This window comes from Taurulus bubalis, assembly GCF_910589615.1.
Source record: "Taurulus bubalis genome assembly, chromosome: 1".
Taxonomy (NCBI): domain Eukaryota; kingdom Metazoa; phylum Chordata; class Actinopteri; order Perciformes; family Cottidae; genus Taurulus; species Taurulus bubalis.
In genome coordinates, this window is record NC_136589.1 from 2275984 (window position 1) to 2295983 (window position 20000).

The 20000-nt window shown below is 39.7% G+C and overlaps 2 protein-coding genes across 2 annotated transcripts in view; both read right to left on the bottom strand.

Annotated features, from left to right (window-relative positions):
* LOC306743694 (voltage-dependent L-type calcium channel subunit beta-4-like) overlaps nt 1-10698 on the bottom strand; it is a gene marked incomplete at both ends in the record, with an annotated part of 17087 nt that extends 6389 nt beyond the window's left edge. Inside the window, 3 exons of the mRNA XM_079226241.1 lie at nt 6056-6078; nt 6231-6314; nt 10636-10698. Coding sequence (XP_079082367.1) covers nt 6056-6078; nt 6231-6314; nt 10636-10698 — 170 coding nt within the window. The remainder of the gene's footprint in view (nt 1-6055; nt 6079-6230; nt 6315-10635) is intronic.
* Nucleotides 10699-16452: 5754 nt separating this feature from the next.
* The window catches only part of stam2 (signal transducing adaptor molecule (SH3 domain and ITAM motif) 2), a gene marked incomplete at its 3' end in the record, with an annotated part of 13046 nt that continues 9498 nt past the window's right edge, over nt 16453-20000 (bottom strand). Inside the window, exons 9-14 of the mRNA XM_079226286.1 lie at nt 19904-19986; nt 19713-19800; nt 19498-19552; nt 19287-19422; nt 16733-16908; nt 16453-16627 (exon numbers count right to left, since the gene is read on the bottom strand). Of these exons, the coding sequence (XP_079082412.1) occupies nt 16453-16627; nt 16733-16908; nt 19287-19422; nt 19498-19552; nt 19713-19800; nt 19904-19986 (713 nt within the window). The remainder of the gene's footprint in view (nt 16628-16732; nt 16909-19286; nt 19423-19497; nt 19553-19712; nt 19801-19903; nt 19987-20000) is intronic.

The window sequence follows — 20000 nt, forward strand, 5'->3', positions numbered from 1 at the left end:
CACACACACACACACTCACACACACACACACACACACACACACACACACACACCACACACACACACACACACACACACACACACACATACACACACACACGCACCCCCCCCCGCCCTCCTCTTCAAACTCCCCCGAGAAGCGTGCGCGCTCATCCCCCGTTCCGCGTGGAAAGGGATCAGCGAGCCGCGCCGCCACACAGCGCGTGAGGTTGTTGGTTCTTCCTCCACTCACCGCCTCCGAGTCTTCAAATCCATGCAGGTACAAGTTATCGTACATGGAGGAGAGGGAGTCCGAAAAAAAGGCAGAGTGGGGCGATCAACCTGTTCCAGAGAGGCCGGGTGAGGCCGGGGGAGGCGTGACGGAGCCCAGCAGCCTGCGTCTCCACATGGGACTGGAGCCCAGAGCGGCAGGGAAGGAAAGACCCAAACGTTGGTTCCCCGCCGAAGGGATGTTCTCGCCCCGAGCCGAGCCGGGGTTGGTTCCACTGTCTGCAGGCAGCCCGTCGTCCCCGGAGGCTCAGCGGACCTGGCATCTGCCTCCCGAGCTCCACGGCACACGAGCCAATCCCTGCCTTCCTCCGGCTGCTGGAGGCGGGACCAGCTGCTGATTGGCTGACGGAGGATCCAGTGTGTGAGTGAGGAAGAGGAAGAGGAAGAGAGAGGAGGTGCAGGGGTGTTTGTGTGTGTGTGCGTGTGTGTGTGTGTGTGTGTTTGTGTGTGTGCTTATTTGTGTGTGTGTGTGTGTGTGTGTGTGTGTGTGTGTGTGTGTGTGTGTGTGTGTGTGTGTGTGTCTGTGTGTATGTGTGTGTGTCTGTGTTTGTGTGTGTGTATGTGTTTGTATATGTATGTGTGTGTGTTTGTGTGTGTGTATGTGTGTGTATATGTATGTGTGTGTGTGTTTGTGTGTCTGTGTGTGTGTATATGTATATGTGTGTGTATATGTATGTGTGTGTGTTTGTGTGTCTGTGTGTATATGTATGTGTGTGTGTCTGTGTGTTTGTGTGTGTCTGTGTGTGTGTCTGTGTGTGTTTGTGTATATGTATGTGTCTGTGTGTGTTTGTATGTGTGTGTGTATATGTGTGTGTGCTTGTGTGTGTGTGTATGTGTGTGTGTTTGTGTGTATGTGTGTATATGTATGTGCGTGTGTCTGTGTGTTTGTGTGTGTCTGTGTGTGTCTGTGTGTGTGTTTGTATGTGTGTGTGTATATGTATATGTATGTGTGTCTGTGTGTTTGTGTGTATGTGTGTATATGTATGTGTGTGTGTGTCTGTGTGTTTGTGTGTGTCTGTGTATGTGTGTGTGTCTGTGTGTTTGTGTGTGTCTGTATATGTATGTGTGTGTCTGTGTGTGTTTGTGTGTATGTGTGTGTGTATATGTATGTGTGTATGTGTGTGTGTGTGTGTGTGTCTGTTTGTGTGTGTCTGTGTGTGTCTGTGTGTGTATATGTATGTGTGTTTGTGTGTTTGTATGTGTGTGTGTCTGTTTGTGTGTCTGTGTGTCTGTTTGTGTGTGTGTGTGTCTGTGTGTGTCTGTGTGTGTATATGTATGTGTGTGTCTGTGTGTATGTGTGTATATGTATGTGTGTGTCTGTGTGTTTGTGTGTGTATGTGTGTGTGTGTGTGTGTGTATATGTATGTGTGTGTCTGTGTGTATATGTATGTGTGTGTCTGTGTGTTTGTGTGTGTATGTGTATATGTATGTGTGTGTCTGTGTGTTTGTGTGTATATGTATGTGTGTGTGTGTGTCTGTGTGTATATGTATGTGTGTGTCTGTGTGTTTGTGTGTATATGTATGTGTGTGTGTGTCTGTTTGTGTGTTTGTGTGTATGTGTGTATATGTATGTGTGTGTCTGTGTGTTTGTGTGTATATGTATGTGTGTGTGTGTGTCTGTGTGTTTGTGTGTGTGTATATGTGTGTGTGTGTGTTTGTGTATGTGTGTATATGTTTGTGTGTGTGTGTGTCTGTGTGTTTGTGTGTATGTGTCTGTGTGTGTTTGTGTGTCTGTGTGTCTGTGTATGTGTGTGTGTTTGTATGTGTGTGTGTCTGTGTGTGTTTGTGTGTCGGTGTGTGTATGTGTGTGTCTGTGTATATGTGTGTGCATATATGTATGTATGTGTGTGTGTATATATGTATGTATGTATGTGTGTGTGTATATATGTATGTATGTATGTGTGTGTGTATATATGTATGTATGTATGTGTGTGTGTATATATGCATGTGTGTCTGTGTGTGTGTATATATGTATGTGTGTCTGTGTGTGTTTGTATGTGCACTAACTTTAAAATCTGTAAAATTCACCAAGAGGAGAAACATTTTTAAAGTCTCGAAGGTTTTGAGGTTTTATTTTAATTTAATTTAATCATATTTTCGTTGTTGAAAGCGTTCGAAGGACGGATAATAATTAATTCATCACGATCAGAAATATCTGCTTTTTTACATTTTATGAAACGTGGCCGTGGATCTTATCACTCAATACCTCCATAAATGTAAATGCCTTAAATTAAATAAATATATAATATTCAAGCGGAGAGCCGAACAAAAGAGATGCAGATTCTCTGTGTTTCTTCTCCAGTGAACCCTCGAGTCAAGAATGAAGACACAACATTAAACAGATTCATTAAACACCGTTTAAAAAGGTGAAGATGAATAAAATGACAGGAGTTCATCAAAAGCAAAATATTCTATTCAAACCAAAGTTGTTTTAAAAGCTGTCTAGATGTAATTTAAAGATTAATTAGCATTATATTCATTAATTCCCTGCACCCTGATATCTTATGGCTCAAATTAAAGCAATGTGACTCTAGTGCTCCTTTATCCCGACCAAACACATCAATAAAACAATCAATAAACTGTAGTATAGTTTATTACAGTGAAAGAGAGCACGTTTGTGTTGACAGAGAAGAACAACAGCGCCCTCTGCTGACACACTGTGTTACTGCAGTTTCATCTTTCCACAGCATCACAGTTACTTTTGTTTCCTCATCATTCAAATAAATAATACACATTAAAGTTTTGAGAGCAAATCTTTCCTCTCTGCAATAAAAAAAAGAGTTAAATCTCAAGTAAAATAAATATGTTTAGTTTGTGAGTCGAAAAGTTTTGGTTGTGAGCGTACTCTTGTGGGCGGGGCAACAAGGTGATTGACAGGTCTCTATGTCACTCCTCCTCAGTCCCAATATGGTCACTTCCTGTTCACTGGTGACGTCATGACAACTACGACCACTTCCTATAGAGCAGATATATATATATGTATATATATGCTGAACATATATACTGTAGATATATATTTTCTCTATATATGTATATATATGCTGTACATATATATAGAAATATAAATATATAAATAGAAATATATATATATATACTGTACATATATATATGCTGTACATATATATGTATATATATACTGTACATACATATACATATATATATACTGTACATATATATGTACAGTATATGTATATATAGTATATATACATATACTGTACATATATATATATATACATATATATATACTGTACATATATACATACATATATATATATATATACATATATACATACATATATATATATATATATATATATATATATACATATATACATACATATATATATATGTATATATATATATACATATATATATGTATATTATATATATACTGTACATATATGTACATATGCTCCAGTCGTGCACGTACGTGCGCGCTGAGAGCAGCGACCGGCTCCAGCTCGGTGTTCACCGATGAGCGGCTGCTGACTCGAGTCATGTGACCTACATAGAGGGATTAGCGGGGACAAGAAGCTCCTTCACTTCTCACTTTCCAGACGGCGAGCTCAACATTTAGGGATGTCCGTGTTTAATGCATTGCCATTCATAAAAGGACATTTTATTCCTGGGAGGAAAGCCATCTTCATTCTTTGTCACACCAAAATGAGACTTCATTCAAATCTCAGCTCAGACGGAAGGGAATTAAACTCGGTGACCGAGATGTGAACGTGGGCTCGGACTTAAATTCAGACTTTAATAAAAAAAGAGAACGACGAGGTCTTTAGTTCACAGCCACGACCAAATTATTATTAAATACTACAACATTCAATATGGCCAAGCATTAAGAGCGGTCACTTCCTGTTCTCTGTTTGCAAAAACAAAACAAGATGGCGACGGTCAAATCGTCGAACTCGAGGCTTCAAAACGTCGACAAACCAACGAGCGACTTCACCGTATTTAAATCAACCAAATCCTTTATCTTTACTGAAACTAACCAAGTACTTGTGTTGTTTAAACACTGCAGGTCTTGCACAGGTGCACTGATCATCCCTCACGTTACTGGGAAACACCTCAAAAACACCTCAAAAATACCTCAAAAACACTTACAAAATACCTCAAAAACACCTCAAAAACACCTACAAAGTACCTCAAAAATACCTCACAGACCGTTGCAATGAGGATACGACGCTTTCTGCAGAAGAAATGTACGCAAAACAAAGACCTGGTGGGATTAAATGCACTTTAATCCTATATATATATATATATATATATATATATATATATATATATATATATATATATATATATATATTAGCAACTAAACAAACAACCAATGTCAAAGGACGAGCTTTTGCCGTCCTCTCAACCGCTCCGGTGTCTGAGAGACATCCAAGAGAGATTTTCACCACACACACACACACACACACACACACACACACACACACACACACACACACTCAAGCGGTGACTCATCTAACGTTCTGTCCTTTATTCTGTGAAACTAGTGGAAAACAATCAATCAGTCCACTCAAAAACCCGTAAACGGTCATCAACCGTTATCTCTCACAGAGGAGGAGGAAGAGGAGGAGGAGGAAGAAGCTAAGGAGGAGGAGGAGGAAGAAGAGGAAGAAGAGCAGCTTCCTCTTCTTCTTCCTCCTCCTCCTCCTCTTCCTCCTCCTGGGCTTGACCCCTGTTGTTGAAGGGCGGCCGTTGCCACGGATACACGAGGGAATCAAAGAAAGCCCACCTGATGACGATCATGAATCATAAATCACAGAGGAGGTGGTGAGCGTGAAATACATTCGTCTGTCCGTCTGTCCTCCTGTTCTTTTCTCTTGGTTCTTCCCGTGAAACACGACATTACCTTCATGTGACGGCAACAGGTTGACCAACACGCGGGGCAATTAAAACACAAAGCAATCGATCGAAAGGTCGGAATCCAACGACATCAAAATGAAATATTAAGACTGAATATTGCTTTCAAAATCACTTCAATGCCTCCAGATTCAACAGTTAGGTTTCACCAACAAAACCACCAACAGTTAGGTTTCACCAACAAAACCACCAATAGTTAGGTTGAGCCAACTAAACCACCAATAGTTAGGTTGAGTCAACTAAACCACCAATAATTAGGTTGAGTCAACTAAACCACCAACAGTTAGGTTGAGTCAACTAAACCACCAATAATTAGGTTGAGCCAACTAAACCACCAACAGTTAGGTTGAGTCAACTAAACCACCAATATTTAGGTTGAGCCAACTAAACCACCAACAGTTAGGTTGAGTCAACAAAACCACCAACAGTTAGGTTGAGTCAACTAAACCACCAATAATTAGGTTGAGCCAACTAAACCACCAACAGTTAGGTTGAGCCAACTAAACCACCAACAGTTAGGTTGAGCGAATAAAACCACCAATAGTTAGGTTGAGCCAATAAAACCACCAACAGTTAGGTTCAGCCAAAAAAAACACCAACAGTTAGGTTGAGCCAACTAAACCACCAACAGTTAGGTTGAGCCAAAAAAAAACACCAACAGTTAGGTTGAGCCAACTCAATCATCAATAGTTGAGTCTACTAAACAACTTTTTTTTTTTTGGAAAAATGTCTCAAACGTGTGGTGTTGAACGCCAGTCTTCTAGTTTGAAGTCCTGTTTCATGGACTCGTCCACGTCCACCAACAGCCGTCTCTTTAGATATTATAAAGTACTTCACTAGCTCTGACTGTTGTTCATCATGTGGATGCATTTTATTTGTGTGTCCACCACAAAAAAGGATCCTAACTGACTTTCCATTGGCTTCATATTTGTGCTGAAGAACAAGAAAGAATCAGTCAATGGCCCCTCATTCAAAGGAAAGATAGATATGGATATCGTGCTGTGCTTTGAGATTAGAGCTTTAGCAGGCGGACATGTTCTTGGGCTGTAAGCCTATTTTTGTAAGATGTGTTCGAGGCCCCCTACCTGTCTGAGGATGAAGCTGGTGGAGGTGGTGCTGCCGTCGGACCTCTTGAGCCGGCTGCGTCTGGAGTAGGTCCCTCGGTTGGCCTGAAGAGGACGAAACACACCGGTAAAGGGTTGCTGTCACGGTTGCATCCTCCCTTTAGTGACCCCTCACTTTGCACACTACCTCAAGGTCACCTTCCCTCCAGGAAACTCCCATTGGAACCAGCGTCTCAGCCCGGCTGCGGCTGATTATGTCACCTTTCACTGCTTCGTGAGACCAAAGGCCCACAATGCATTTCTGCAGCAGCTACAACGACACTCTCTACGATTGACCCATTTTATTTTTCTTCATACGTTGGGATTTTGCACTTAAGGAACAAATGAGGCGCTGCTTCACCTGAGCTGCAGGAGGAGGGCGACTATGATTAATGGCTGTGAGGCGGTTCATCCTCCTGTGACACCGCCGAGCATCTGGATACCAAGTCATTATCTTGAGATATCAACTCCTTATTTTGAGATACTAAGTCATTATTTTGAGATACTAAGTCATTATTTTGAGATATTAACTCCTTATTTTGGAATACTAAGTCATTATCTTGAGATACTAAGTCATTATCTTGAGATACTAAGTCATTATCTTGAGATATTAACTCCTTATTTTGAGATATTAACTCCTTATTTTGGAATACTAAGTCATTATCTTGAGATACTAAGTCATTATCTTGAAATATTAACTCCTTATTTTGGATTACTAAGTCATCATTTTGAGGTACTAAGTCATTATCTTGAGATACTAAGTCATTATTTTGAGATATTAACTCCTTATTTTGAGATATTAACTCCTTATTTTGAGATACTAAGTCATTTTTTTGAGATACTAAGTCATTATTTTGAGATATTAACTCCTTATTTTGGAATACTAAGTCATTATCTTGAGATACTAAGTCATTATTTTGAGATACTAAGTCATTATCTTGAGATATTAACTCCTTATTTTGAGATATTAACTCCTTATTTTGGAATACTAAGTCATTATCTTGAGATACTAAGTCATTATCTTGAAATATTAACTCCTTATTTTGGATTACTAAGTCATTATTTTGAGATACTAAGTCATTATTTTGAGATATTAACTCCTTATTTTGAGATATTAACTCCTTATTTTGAGATACTAAGTCATTTTTTTGAGATACTAAGTCATTATTTTGAGATATTAACTCCTTATTTTGGAATACTAAGTCATTATTTTGACATACTAACTCATTGTTTTGAGATATTAAGTCATTATTTTGAGATACTCATTATTTTTTAGATAGTAAGTCATTATTTTGAGATATTCATTATTTTGATATATTAATTCATTCTTTTTTAGATACCTACTCATTATTTTGACATATTAACTCTTTTAAAGTCTGAGTGAAACTTCCACCGCCCAAAACAAAGAGGGAGCACGCTGCTGCTACGTGGAACTGCATTTATTTAGTACAGTCGGACAGTTGTTTAGATTTTCGGCTCATTATGTTCTACATCCAAAACCCAAAGACATTCAGTTGACTAAATTGTCTCAACTCGAGTTCCACATTTTTGCATTTTTCTGGAGCTTTCGACTGCATCAAATGGTCTTCACACAACTAACCAATGAATGAACTAAATGTTCCAGCTCAACAATCAGTTTTCATTATATTACTAATTATCTGTTCTTCCGTGTTCTGCAGACGTCAGACCCTCCAGATACCGGCTGTCTGAGACGTCCTCTGTATTTATCTCTGCAGGATTCATCGCTTGTATCTCTGACCCGCTGACGTGCAATATGAATCTTTTCTAGACCACATCTCCTGGATCTGGTGCAATAACAACATCTATTCTAGTGCAATAAATACATTTATTCTAGTGCAAATATTTCACGTATTCTAGCACAATAAATAATTGTATTGTAGTACAAAAATTACATTCATTCTAGTGTACAAATAATTGTATTCTAGTGCAATAATTACATTTATTCTAGTGCAAATATTCCACGTATTCTAGCACAATAAATAATCGTATTCTAGTACAATAATTACATTTATTGCAGGGAAATAATTTAATTTATTCTCGTGCAATAATTACATGGATTATGATACAATAACTATACATATTTTCTTGCAATAATTACATTATTTTAGTGCAATAACTACATTTATTCTAGTGCAATAATCCCACTTATTCTAGGGCCAAACTACATTGTATTTATTCCCTTTTTTTAACCTGTGTTGTCGGCTGTGAAAGTTTGTTTGTTGAAATTGTACAGTTTTTTTGTTGTATTCTGTATAACATCTATTTCTAATTCAACATTATATAACATTATAATACCTGTGAGTACACTCTATATTCAATGTCTCATTGTTTTCATTCTGACATACGCAGCCAACATTGCTACACTACTTGACTTGTGAATGCACATTACTTATTCAATACATATTAGAGTCAGAGAGTTTGTTTGAGCTCATTCTCTGTTCTCATGTTATTTTATTTCTATTGTATTTAGTTTCTTCCCGACCTCGTTTGTGTCATGATTTATGTCACATCCTCTGGGGCAAAGTACTCGACCTTCTCGTTCTCCTGCGATTGAGTTGAAACGATCGGTCGGTTAATCAATAACGATGCTGAAGTAATCTTGAGCTGCATTTATATTGTTTTACTATTTCACAGACCAGACTCAGATTAGAATCATTCAAAATGAAAATAGTTGCTATAGTTGGAGACGTACTGTATATTCTGTGAGATGATATAAAGCGTCAGAGATTTCATATCCACTTTAATATTTCGTACTCGCCTGCATACGTTTAAGGACACTGAAGCAGACGAGGAACAAACGACAGCGGCGTTCAGCATCACGATCGTCCTGCAGAGATACAAATGTATTCCTCCGGTGGCGACTCGGACTTCCTCGAGCGTCGCGAGTGGAGCTCCATCAGAAAACACTTAATAATTAAGAACCCAATCTCATTTCCTTGTGAATAAATCAAATCCTCGCCATCGTACAGCAGGTCCTGTGTTTGAGTAATGACCCTCAGGGGCCTCGTTAGCACTGATGAGAAATGCGTCTCCAGCTAAACAGAGAGCAGAATAATGAGTTTAGTCCGACTGTGGCTACGGAAGACCAGCAACGCCACAGAGATGGACGAGAAAAATAATCTCAAGATATTGACTTAATATCTGAAAATGTGAGCTATTTACTCCTTATTTTGAGATATTAACTCCTTACTGTGAGATACCGTGTCATTATTTTGAGATATTAACTCCTTATTTTGAGATACCATCTCAACATTTTGAGATATTAACTCATTATGTTGAGGTATGAACTACCTATTTTGAGATACCATGTCATTATCTTGAGATATTAACTCTTTATGTTGAGATACCATGTCATTATTTTGAGGTATTCACACTTTATGTTGAGATACCATGTCATTATTTTGAGATATTCACACTTTATGTTGAGATACCATGTCATTATTTTGAGATATTCACACTTTATGTTGAGATACCATGTCATTATTTTGAGATATTCACACTTTATGTTGAGATACCATGTCATTATCTTGAGATATTAACTCTTTATGTTGAGATACCATGTAATTATTTTGAGATATTCACTCCTTATGTTGAGATACCATGTAATTATTTTTGAGATATTAACTCCTCATTTTGAGATACCATGACATTATTTTGAGATATTAACTCCTTATGTTGAGATACCATGTAATTATCTTGAGATATGAACTCTTTATGTTGAGATGCCATGTCATTATTTTGAGATATTAACTTTTTATTTTGAGATACCATCTCATTCATTTGAGATATTAAGTAATTAATTAATAATTCATTATCTTGAGATATTAACTCCTCATTTTGAGATACTAAGTCATTCTTTTGAGATATTTATTCATTATTTTGAGATACTAACTCATTATTTTTCGATATTTACTCATTATTTTTGAGATATTAAGTCATTATTTTGAAATATTAAGTCATTATTTTGAGATACTAAGTCATTCTTTTGAGATATTTATTCATTCTTTTGAGATACTAACTCATTATTTTTGAGATATTTACTCATTATTTTTGAGATTTAAAGTCATTCTTTTGAGATTTTAAGTCATTATTTTTTAGATATTTACTCATTATTTTTGAGATATTAAGTCATTCTTTTGAGATATTAAGTCAAGGACAAGATCTTTTTTTTCATCACAGATCTAGAAATGATCTTCCATACTGTTCCTTTCTTAAAATCAATTTTCCTCGTTGCAGTTTTAGAGTGGACAGGCCTATTGATCTCCAATAACAGTGTATTTCTCGCATCAATAACCCCGTGGTTATTATAACGCATGAAGGACTCCGCAGAGGACAGGAGCCTCGCGGGGCTCCCTGCAGGCTCTACCTGGAACACGGGCTTCTGCGTCCCCTCGGCCACCGCGTGGCGGGTGTAGATGTGCCGGGACATCTCGGCCAGCTCGTCGGTCCAGGGCGGAGGCTGCCGCTCGGTGCCGCTCCACTGGAACTGCTGCGGCGGCTCCGGGGGCGCGCAGTGGACCGCCGGCTCCAGCCTGGTGGGTCCGGTTCCGAGAGAGAGAGAGAGAGAGAGAGAGAGAGAGAGAGAGAGAGAGAGAGAGAGAGAGAGAGAGAGGAGGAGGAGGATGCTGCGTCCCTCTCTGCAGCAGCATCAGGTCTGAGGCACAGAGAGACTGACCCTCCTCCTCCAATCCCATCACACTGGCTCTGTGCTGCGTTCAGGGACCACGCAGACGTTTCAGCAACAGCAACAAAAACAACTAAGAATCGGGTTATTTTAATCATTTTATTGGAGTTTGAATATGTTTATAACACTACAAAAAAACATCCACTGTTGCATGGAAATTATGTTTTATAGTTTAAATAACCAGATTTTAACATAAATATCGCTGTCAAAATAAATCCAAGTACAATGTATATAGTATACACTATAAATTTAATTTATTTGCCTTCTGTAAAAGTCTGCTTCTTTCAATATTTGTATTTCACTCTATTTTACTTCCTTATATGTATGTATATATATATATATATATATATATATATATATATATATATATATATATATATATATATATACATACATATATATATATATATTTAATATACATACTGCATATATAACATATATATACGTATATATAATATATATAAATATGTATTTATATAAATAATAAATATATAAATCCAAGTGCGATGTATATATACACTATATGTAATATATACACACACCTTCTGTAAAAACACCTTCTACAATATTTGTATTTCATTCTTCTTCTTTTTTATGTATTTGCTTCTAATTTACTTCATTACATATATATATGTAAATACATATTTATATAAATACACGTACAGATGATATATAATAGAATTAGTAAATAAGTCCTCATTTTGAGCTGCATGTCTGTTTTCACGTACTTGGCAGATAAAGCTCCTGGAGCTGGACTTTACGAGGAGCATTTGAACGCGGCGTAACCACTCGTCTCTCCCGGCGTGACCTGGCATTTACATTTTAAGAGTTCAGACAAATTCATTCTCTTTATTGAATGAAAAACAACACAACGACCCTGATACAAATATATGAAAATAAAACATACATACCAACACAGATACCGTAGACTATGACATCTTAAACATATCTAAACAAAACCATAAACAATATGTTAAATGATTATATTAATATTGAATGCTAAGAAGAACATGTGTTATGCTCCTATATATAATACATGTGTTGCATGTATACCTGTGAGTCATCACAACCTCTGATGCAGAGCGCTGCTCCTCCCTGAAATACAAACAGCGCGTGCGTCTCGAGTAAAGCAGACGAGCGGATGTCCTGGCGGACTCCTGCGGAGCGACCAGCTGCTCCCGCCCCGCCACGCTGGGTTCTCTTCCCGAGGAACAGCCGGCGAGGCTCGAACACTAAAGCTTAAATCGCTCTCACCTGCACGTCAACACCTGAGCCACGCCGGAAGGAAGGAGCAGAAAATACAGAAGGAGGCTGAGGACATCATTATAAAAACCCAGACTGAGTGATTGTTCTATAAAACTGTAAATCATAGCTTGTTTTATTAAAAAACAAGCTGTATTGAACACCATAAGTAATATATAAGTGAAATATATGGTTTGGTACATGAATAAATTAAAATGTCACAGATGTGCCCCAATGGAAATTCTGGAGTCCTGGCCTGAATGTTCTCTGTTCTAAACCCTCTAACTTTGTTCTGCTTCACTTTATCAAAGTCAACCTTTGCAGAGAGAATGTTCACATATTGAGTTATGACTTGGGTTAGAGAATGTTCACATATTGAGCTATGATTTGGGTTAGAGAATGTTCACATATTGAGCTATGATTTGGGTTAGAGAATGTTCACATATTGAGCTATGATTTGGGTTAGAGAATGTTCACATATTGTGTTATGATTTGGGTTAGAGAATGTTCACATATTGAGCTATGATTTGGGTTAGAGAATGTTCACATATTGAGCTATGATTTGGGTTAGAGAATGTTCACATATTGAGCTATGATTTGGGTTAGAGAATGTTCACATATTGTGTTATGATTTGGGTTAGAGAATGTTCACATATTGTGTTATGATTTGGGTTAGAGAATGTTCACATATTGTGTAATGATTTGGGTTAGAGAATGTTCACATATTGTGTTATGATTTGGGTTAGAGAATGTTCACATACTGAGTTATGATTTGGGTTAGAGAATGTTCACATATTGAGCTATGATTTGGGTTAGAGAATGTTCACATATTGTGTTATGATTTGGGTTAGAGAATGTTCACATATTGAGCTATGATTTGGGTTAGAGAATGTTCACATATTGAGCTATGATTTGGGTTAGAGAATGTTCACATATTGAGCTATGATTTGGGTTAGAGAATGTTCACATATTGTGTTATGATTTGGGTTAGAGAATGTTCACATATTGAGCTATGATTTGGGTTAGAGAATGTTCACATATTGAGCTATGATTTGGGTTAGAGAATGTTCACATATTGTGTTATGATTTGGGTTAGAGAATGTTCACATATTGTGTTATGATTTGGGTTAGAGAATGTTCACATACTGAGTTATGATTTGGGTTAGAGAATGTTCACATATTGAGCTATGATTTGGGTTAGAGAATGTTCACATATTGTGTTATGATTTGGGTTAGAGAATGTTCACATACTGAGTTGTGATTTGGGTTAGAGAATGTTCATATATTGTGTTATGATTTGGGTTAGAGAATGTTCACATATTGTGTTATGATTTGGGTTAGAGAATGTTCACATACTGAGTTATGATTTGGGTTAGAGAATGTTCACATACTGAGTTATGATTTGGGTTAGAGAATGTTCACATATTGAGCTATGATTTGGGTTAGAGAATGTTCACATATTGTGTTATGATTTGGGTTAGAGAATGTTCACATATTGTGTTATGATTTGGGTTAGAGAATGTTCACATACTGAGTTATGATTTGGGTTAGAGAATGTTCATATATTGTGTTATGATTTGGGTTAGAGAATGTTCACATATTGTGTTATGATTTGGGTTAGAGAATGTTCACATACTGAGCTATGATTTGGGTTAGAGAATGTTCACATACTGAGCTATGATTTGGGTTAGAGAATGTTCACATATTGAGCTATGATTTGGGTTAGAGAATGTTCACATATTGAGCTATGATTTGGGTTAGAGAATGTTCACATATTGTGTATGATTTGGGTTAGAGTTGGACCTTACAGCTGCATCATTCCAAAGAAATAATCATTCTGAAAGTGATTTTTTTTTTTTATAGGCGGACCTGAAACCTTTTCATTTTTTCTGTGTGTCATCTTCCTTTACTCTTAACCAGTAACATATAGACTGATATTGACACATCTGAACAACATCTCACATGTGTACCTTTTATTATAACACCAACATTATTCAAACAGCCCTAGTGGTTGCAGAGATACACCCTTTTTAGTTTGACATTTGTAGTATGGTTTAAAGTGTTAGAGTGCTGGGAAGGAGAGGAGCCCATTACTATTTTAATCACCTTCCTCTTAATTATATAAACGTAATTACTAAGAAAGGCCTCCGAAGGGAACTGGAACGTGAAGAAAGAGAAAGAATCAACATCCTCCACACAGGTAAATTTATTTTTATTTCAAAGAATATTATACATTAGCTCCGTTAAAAAAGCAGTTATTTTTTTAAATCCTGGATAAAGGACCTTTTTTCCTGGAATATTTTTAAATATACAGAATTATACACATCCAGCGGATTCTGAAGTTAGTCGCTGAAGTCTTACGTCCGTGTCGTTCTTTGAGTTCTACAGAAAAAACAAGGCATCCAGTGGTAACTAAATGTTTACAAAGCTAAGGTGCAACGTCACCAACCCAACCTGCTATTTTACATCTAATGTACACAACGCCTCCACCGGCGGGACGAGTCTGTGAAGGCTGCTTACTTCATAGGTTCAAGCCCCAAGCAGAAGAAAAGACCAACAGCAGCTTAACAACATGATCCCTCACTTTCTTTTCTTCACGTCAACAAATGATCGTTTCTGAACTTTTGGAAAATGTTACGCTTTGCCTGGAAAATAAAAGCAGAGGAAAGAAAAGTAATTACACATTCTCCAGCCATGTAAATCATACATGTACAATGTCTCATTTACATATACATACACACACACATATACATATACATATATATATGTATATATATATATATACACACATACATATATATATACAGACATATATATATACATATATATATATATATACATATATATATACGTATATATATATATACGTATATATATATATATATATATATATATATATATATATATATATATATATATATATATATATATATATATATATATATACACACATATACATATATACATATATGTGTATGTAATATATATTAATAAATATTTAAGATATATAAACAATAATATATTTATTAATATATATATAAATACATATAGATGAATATATATATATTAAGATACATACATAAACATGTATATATAGTAATATATTTATGACCATATATCGGAGTACAGGCCTTGTCATTGACAGTCAGACATGTTAAGTGTAGACGTGTGAATCTCCGTGTCGTGCGTTTGCATAAAGCTCCTCACAGGCAGGAAGGTACTGACGTAATAATCAATAATCATGATGCAGCGATTTCATTAATAAACAAACAAAGAGAACCAACTACTTCTCAGTTCATCCTAAAACTGTGACGATGAAGAACCGTGCCTCGGTCCTCCAACATGCAAAAAACTAAACCAACGCACACAGGAACGTCTCCTTAAATAAGTTGAAGCGCGTGAAGCTGAAGGGAAAGATGTGTCCTCACCGCTCACACATCTGATATCTGGAAACAGCTTGTACTTCTCTTCAAACATGAGACGAGCTAAAGTGATGGATGCTGGCGAGGGAGGAACAACAACAACACACCCGTCCAGATGAATTCACCCTCAGACTTCAAAACAAGACAAAGGGAAACTGTGCAGGCCGTGTTCACATGAATGAAACTTAAAAAAGTCGTGTGTGAAATGACGTGCGCTGTGATGAACGTCTGAAAGCAGCAGCGTCTCATTCCCCATGTTTCTGCATCAGAGTGGGCCTGGCCTCTCCATCAACGTCTCAGGCTTTTATTGTGAAAGGGAACCGCTCAGCAGAGGACCACGGACTCAGAAACGGGGATGTTTGTCCAAGTAGGAGTGGAAAAGATGTTACATGACATGGTCCCGTATTAGTGGCTGGAAAACCAAAAAACCCAACTCCTCCTCTTCCTCTTCTTCTGTGTTGAAGTGTGATGTTTGTGGAGACCGGCGGCGCGTTCACTGACAGCTGGGAAAAATCGTAGTGACGGGACAGCAGGAGACTCCAGACGCCGTGTTTTTTTTTTGTTTTGTTTTTTTTGGCTTCACGCCGAGGACATGCACACAAAAGAGTGTCCCGACTCAGATGAACGACAGACCCGCGTCTCTCACACACACACACACACACACACACACACCATCAGCCACAACAAAAACAAACAAACAAACAGCTGAAGGAAGTTCCTCCAGCCCTCGTCGCTCACTCAGGTGAGTCAGACACAGACAGACAGACAGACAGACAGACAGACAGACACACACACAGAGAGGAACACCGGACGTGTTGCTGGTCCCAGGTCAGTCTCACAGCAGAGGCTGCTGGTAGTACTGCTGCTGCTGCTGCTGGTTCTGGTGCGGCGGGCCGTTCACCGGGTAGACGCCCGGCGGCGCGGCGTTGCCGTGGTAACCGGACATGTCCACCGGGTGCTGGTAAGGAGCGCCGGCGGCCGGGTTCATGTACTGAGAGTTCACGGCGGAGCTGTGAGGAGAAGCAGAGGAGGCGTGAACACCCGCCGGCCAATAGGAGGAGAGACTGAACATTTAGAAGCTACTGTTCACCACAGGGCTGTTCCGGGTGTCTCACCTCATGTAGGGCTGGGCGGCGTGGCCGTTGTGGCCGTTGTGGCCGTTGGGGCCGTTGGGCGGAGCGGACACGTTGGGGAGCGAGTGCAGCGGCCCCGGCTGGTCGCTGGGCAGAGCGTAGGCCTGAGCGGGAGGCACCTGGGGCAGGTAGGGGCCGCCGGCCGGGCCCAGGTAACCCTGAAGGAGAGGAAGAGCAGGTGAGCTTCAAGAGCCGAGAGCAAACTCACACATTCTTACACCCGTAAACAAAAAGTGGTCAAGGAACGGTGACCAAGTGGGAAGAAACAACTAAAAAGTCTGCAAGACAAAAATTAAGCTCAGTCAAATAGACTTCTATACAACCAGAGGAGTCGCCCCCTGGTGGTCAGGAGAGAGAAAGCAGCTTTAACACATGAATACTTCTATACAACCAGAGGAGTCGCCCCCTGGTGGTCAGGAGAGAGAATGCAGCTTTAACACATGAAGCATATACTTCTATACAACCAGAGGAGTCGCCCCCTGGTGGTCAGGAGAGAGAATGCAGCTTTAACACATGAAGCATAGACTTCTATACAACCAGAGGAGTCGCCGCCTGGTGGTCAGGAGAGAGAATGCAGCTTTAACACATGAAGCATAGACTTCTATACAACCAGAGGAGTCGCCGCCTGGTGGTCAGGAGAGAGAATGCCGGTCTGGATGCTGGTTATCGTTTCATATTTGGTGGACATGACGGGTTCATCTTCTCAATGAGCGTATTTCCAAATGTCAAACTAAATTCTCTTCAATTAAACGATAATAAAACATATGAAGCCCAATTTCTCATTTAACCCTTTCAGATGCAAATCAGAGTTAAATCCAGAAAGGCTTCATCTTCCATTTCCTTCGTTAATGAATATCCTCTTGCAACACGAACAAAGAGATCAGCGCTGCTCCTCGCTGGATGAATAAAGCGCTGACTGTTACAGTAAGTGAGGCAGTGAATGTAAAACTAAACTAAAGCAGCCTGGTGGAAAACTGCACAGTCCTCTGAAAACAGAAGCTGATGAAGGAGAAAAGGACAAAATAAAAATAGCGCAGCAGTGAAGAGGACACATTTTTCCTTCTAAATCTCAGAGGAGCGACAGAGGCATCAATCATTGGAGAAAAAAACAGCCTCCGACTCCCCGGGGAGAGAAGAGTCGATGGAGAGGAACACGAAGACGCTTTCCTTCTGGACAGAGAACCACAGAGGAGACGCCGTCGTCCTCTACTTGTATTGTACGATCCATACAGCGACGGGACGATCAGAGCTTCTGACGCGTCGCTGAGGGTTCAACGCCCCTCCAGCCTTCAGGCTCCGAACTGTGAAAACGACCGATCCCGTCCTTAAATTATGCACGACTCAGCGTTTTATCGACTCGCATCGCAAGACCGAGACGACTCACACGGTGAACTTTGACCCTCTGAACCCAAATGAACCCGCCGGCGCAGAGTGGAAAAGAATGTTTTCTATCACAGTCCAGCATTCATCATCATCAGATTTTCATCTTTCCGACGGTCCTTGAACACATCATTGGTGATGCAGTGCATCCAGAAAGTATTCATCTTGTGTTACAGCCAGTGTTGGGGTAACGAGTTACAAGGTAACGGATTACAGTAACGATATTACTTTTATAGGTAATGAAGTAAAGTAACGCATTACACTCAACACATTGGTAACTACACTACTTTACTAAACCTCAGGAACGCGCTTTCCTGCGTTACCCAAGACATTTCTACCAGTCTGAAAAGTTCTCTTTTAGAGACACTTCCTGCATGAACATTAGCAACAAGCTGCTAGCTAGCGCTGCTGCTGCTACTGCCCGCGACCCCTCTGCCCAAGTCGGGTGTCGAGCCTGGTCCCGCTACCTTCGGTGGTTTTCGGGGAGCTAGCGGAAGTTAACGGAGAGCTAGCGGAAGTTAGCGGGGAGCTAACGGGGAGCTAACGGGGACTCTGACCGAAGGCAGTAGCGGCTCGTAACCCGACGTTTACGGTAGATTGTCATGCAGGAAGTGTCGTGTGACTCGTGCGATTATTATTAGAAATTGTATTCATTAATAATAAATTATTATTGAAAATGTAGTTTGCAGTTAATTTGGACATTTGCTTAAAAAAATGGAAAGTAAAGTAACTAGTAGTGAAGTTACTTTTCAAATGCAGTAACTAGTAAAGTAATCTAGTTACAATTTTCAGAAGTAACTAGTAATTAGTTACTTTTTCTGAGTAACTACCTCAACACTGGTTTACAGCCTTATTCCAAAATGGACTAAAGGAATGTTTCTCCTCAAAAGGTTCTACACACAATACCTCATAATGATAACGTGAAAAAAAGGGTTTGGGGAACATTTTTGAAAATCTATTCAAACTAAAGAACGAAAATACAACACGTACGTAGGTTTGTGAAATATAAATATACAAATATAGCTTCAAAAAGTGCTAAAAAGGAGGCGGGAATGCCCAGAAAGAGATGAATACTATGGTTTCTTTATCTAAAAGAAAGAACAATGTTTCTTTCCCAGCTTCTCTGATATTTAACGCGTGACCTCCCGTGTCTGACCTGCATGGCCGCGGCGGGGTACTGTGCCTGCATCTTGGAGTAGGCCGAGTAGAACGGAGCCTCGTTCACCAGCGTGTTGTAGAGCTCCAGCGCCTCCAGAACCTTCACGTTCAGCTCGGACATCTCCGAGTGTTTCCTGCAACACGAAGAGGCGATTCTCAAACTACCTGCGTGGGTTCTGCTGGACGGAGAGGATCCACGACGCGCCTACCTGTCGATCTCCTGCAGCCTCTCGTCGATCATCGGGTTCATCTGCTCACATGCGCCTGGGGACAGTTACAGAGTTACACAGTTACACAGTTACACAGATACAGAGTTACACAGTTACAGAGTTACACAGTTACAGAGTTATACAGTTACAGAGTTACAGAGTTAGCGGTAGCAGCAGCGGCGGCGCTGCAGGAACTCGGTGCATGAGGTCCGTACCCTCCAGCTGGATCAGCTCCAGAGGGTCGGGGGCCGGGTCTGCAGGGTCCGCGTTCTGCAGCAGCGCCAGAGTCCGGTCCATCTTCCCCTGCAGAGACACAAGACAGGCGGTTTGCCTCGGCGGTTTGATTGACAGGCGGTTGATTGACAGTGGATTGACAGTTGATTGACAGCCGGTTGACAGCTCGTACCTCGTCGATGCAGACGGGCTCGGGCTCCGCTCGGGCTTCCTGAGGCGCCTCTTCTGGGATCGAAGCCTTTTCCACGGACGCCTCTGTGGAGGAACAG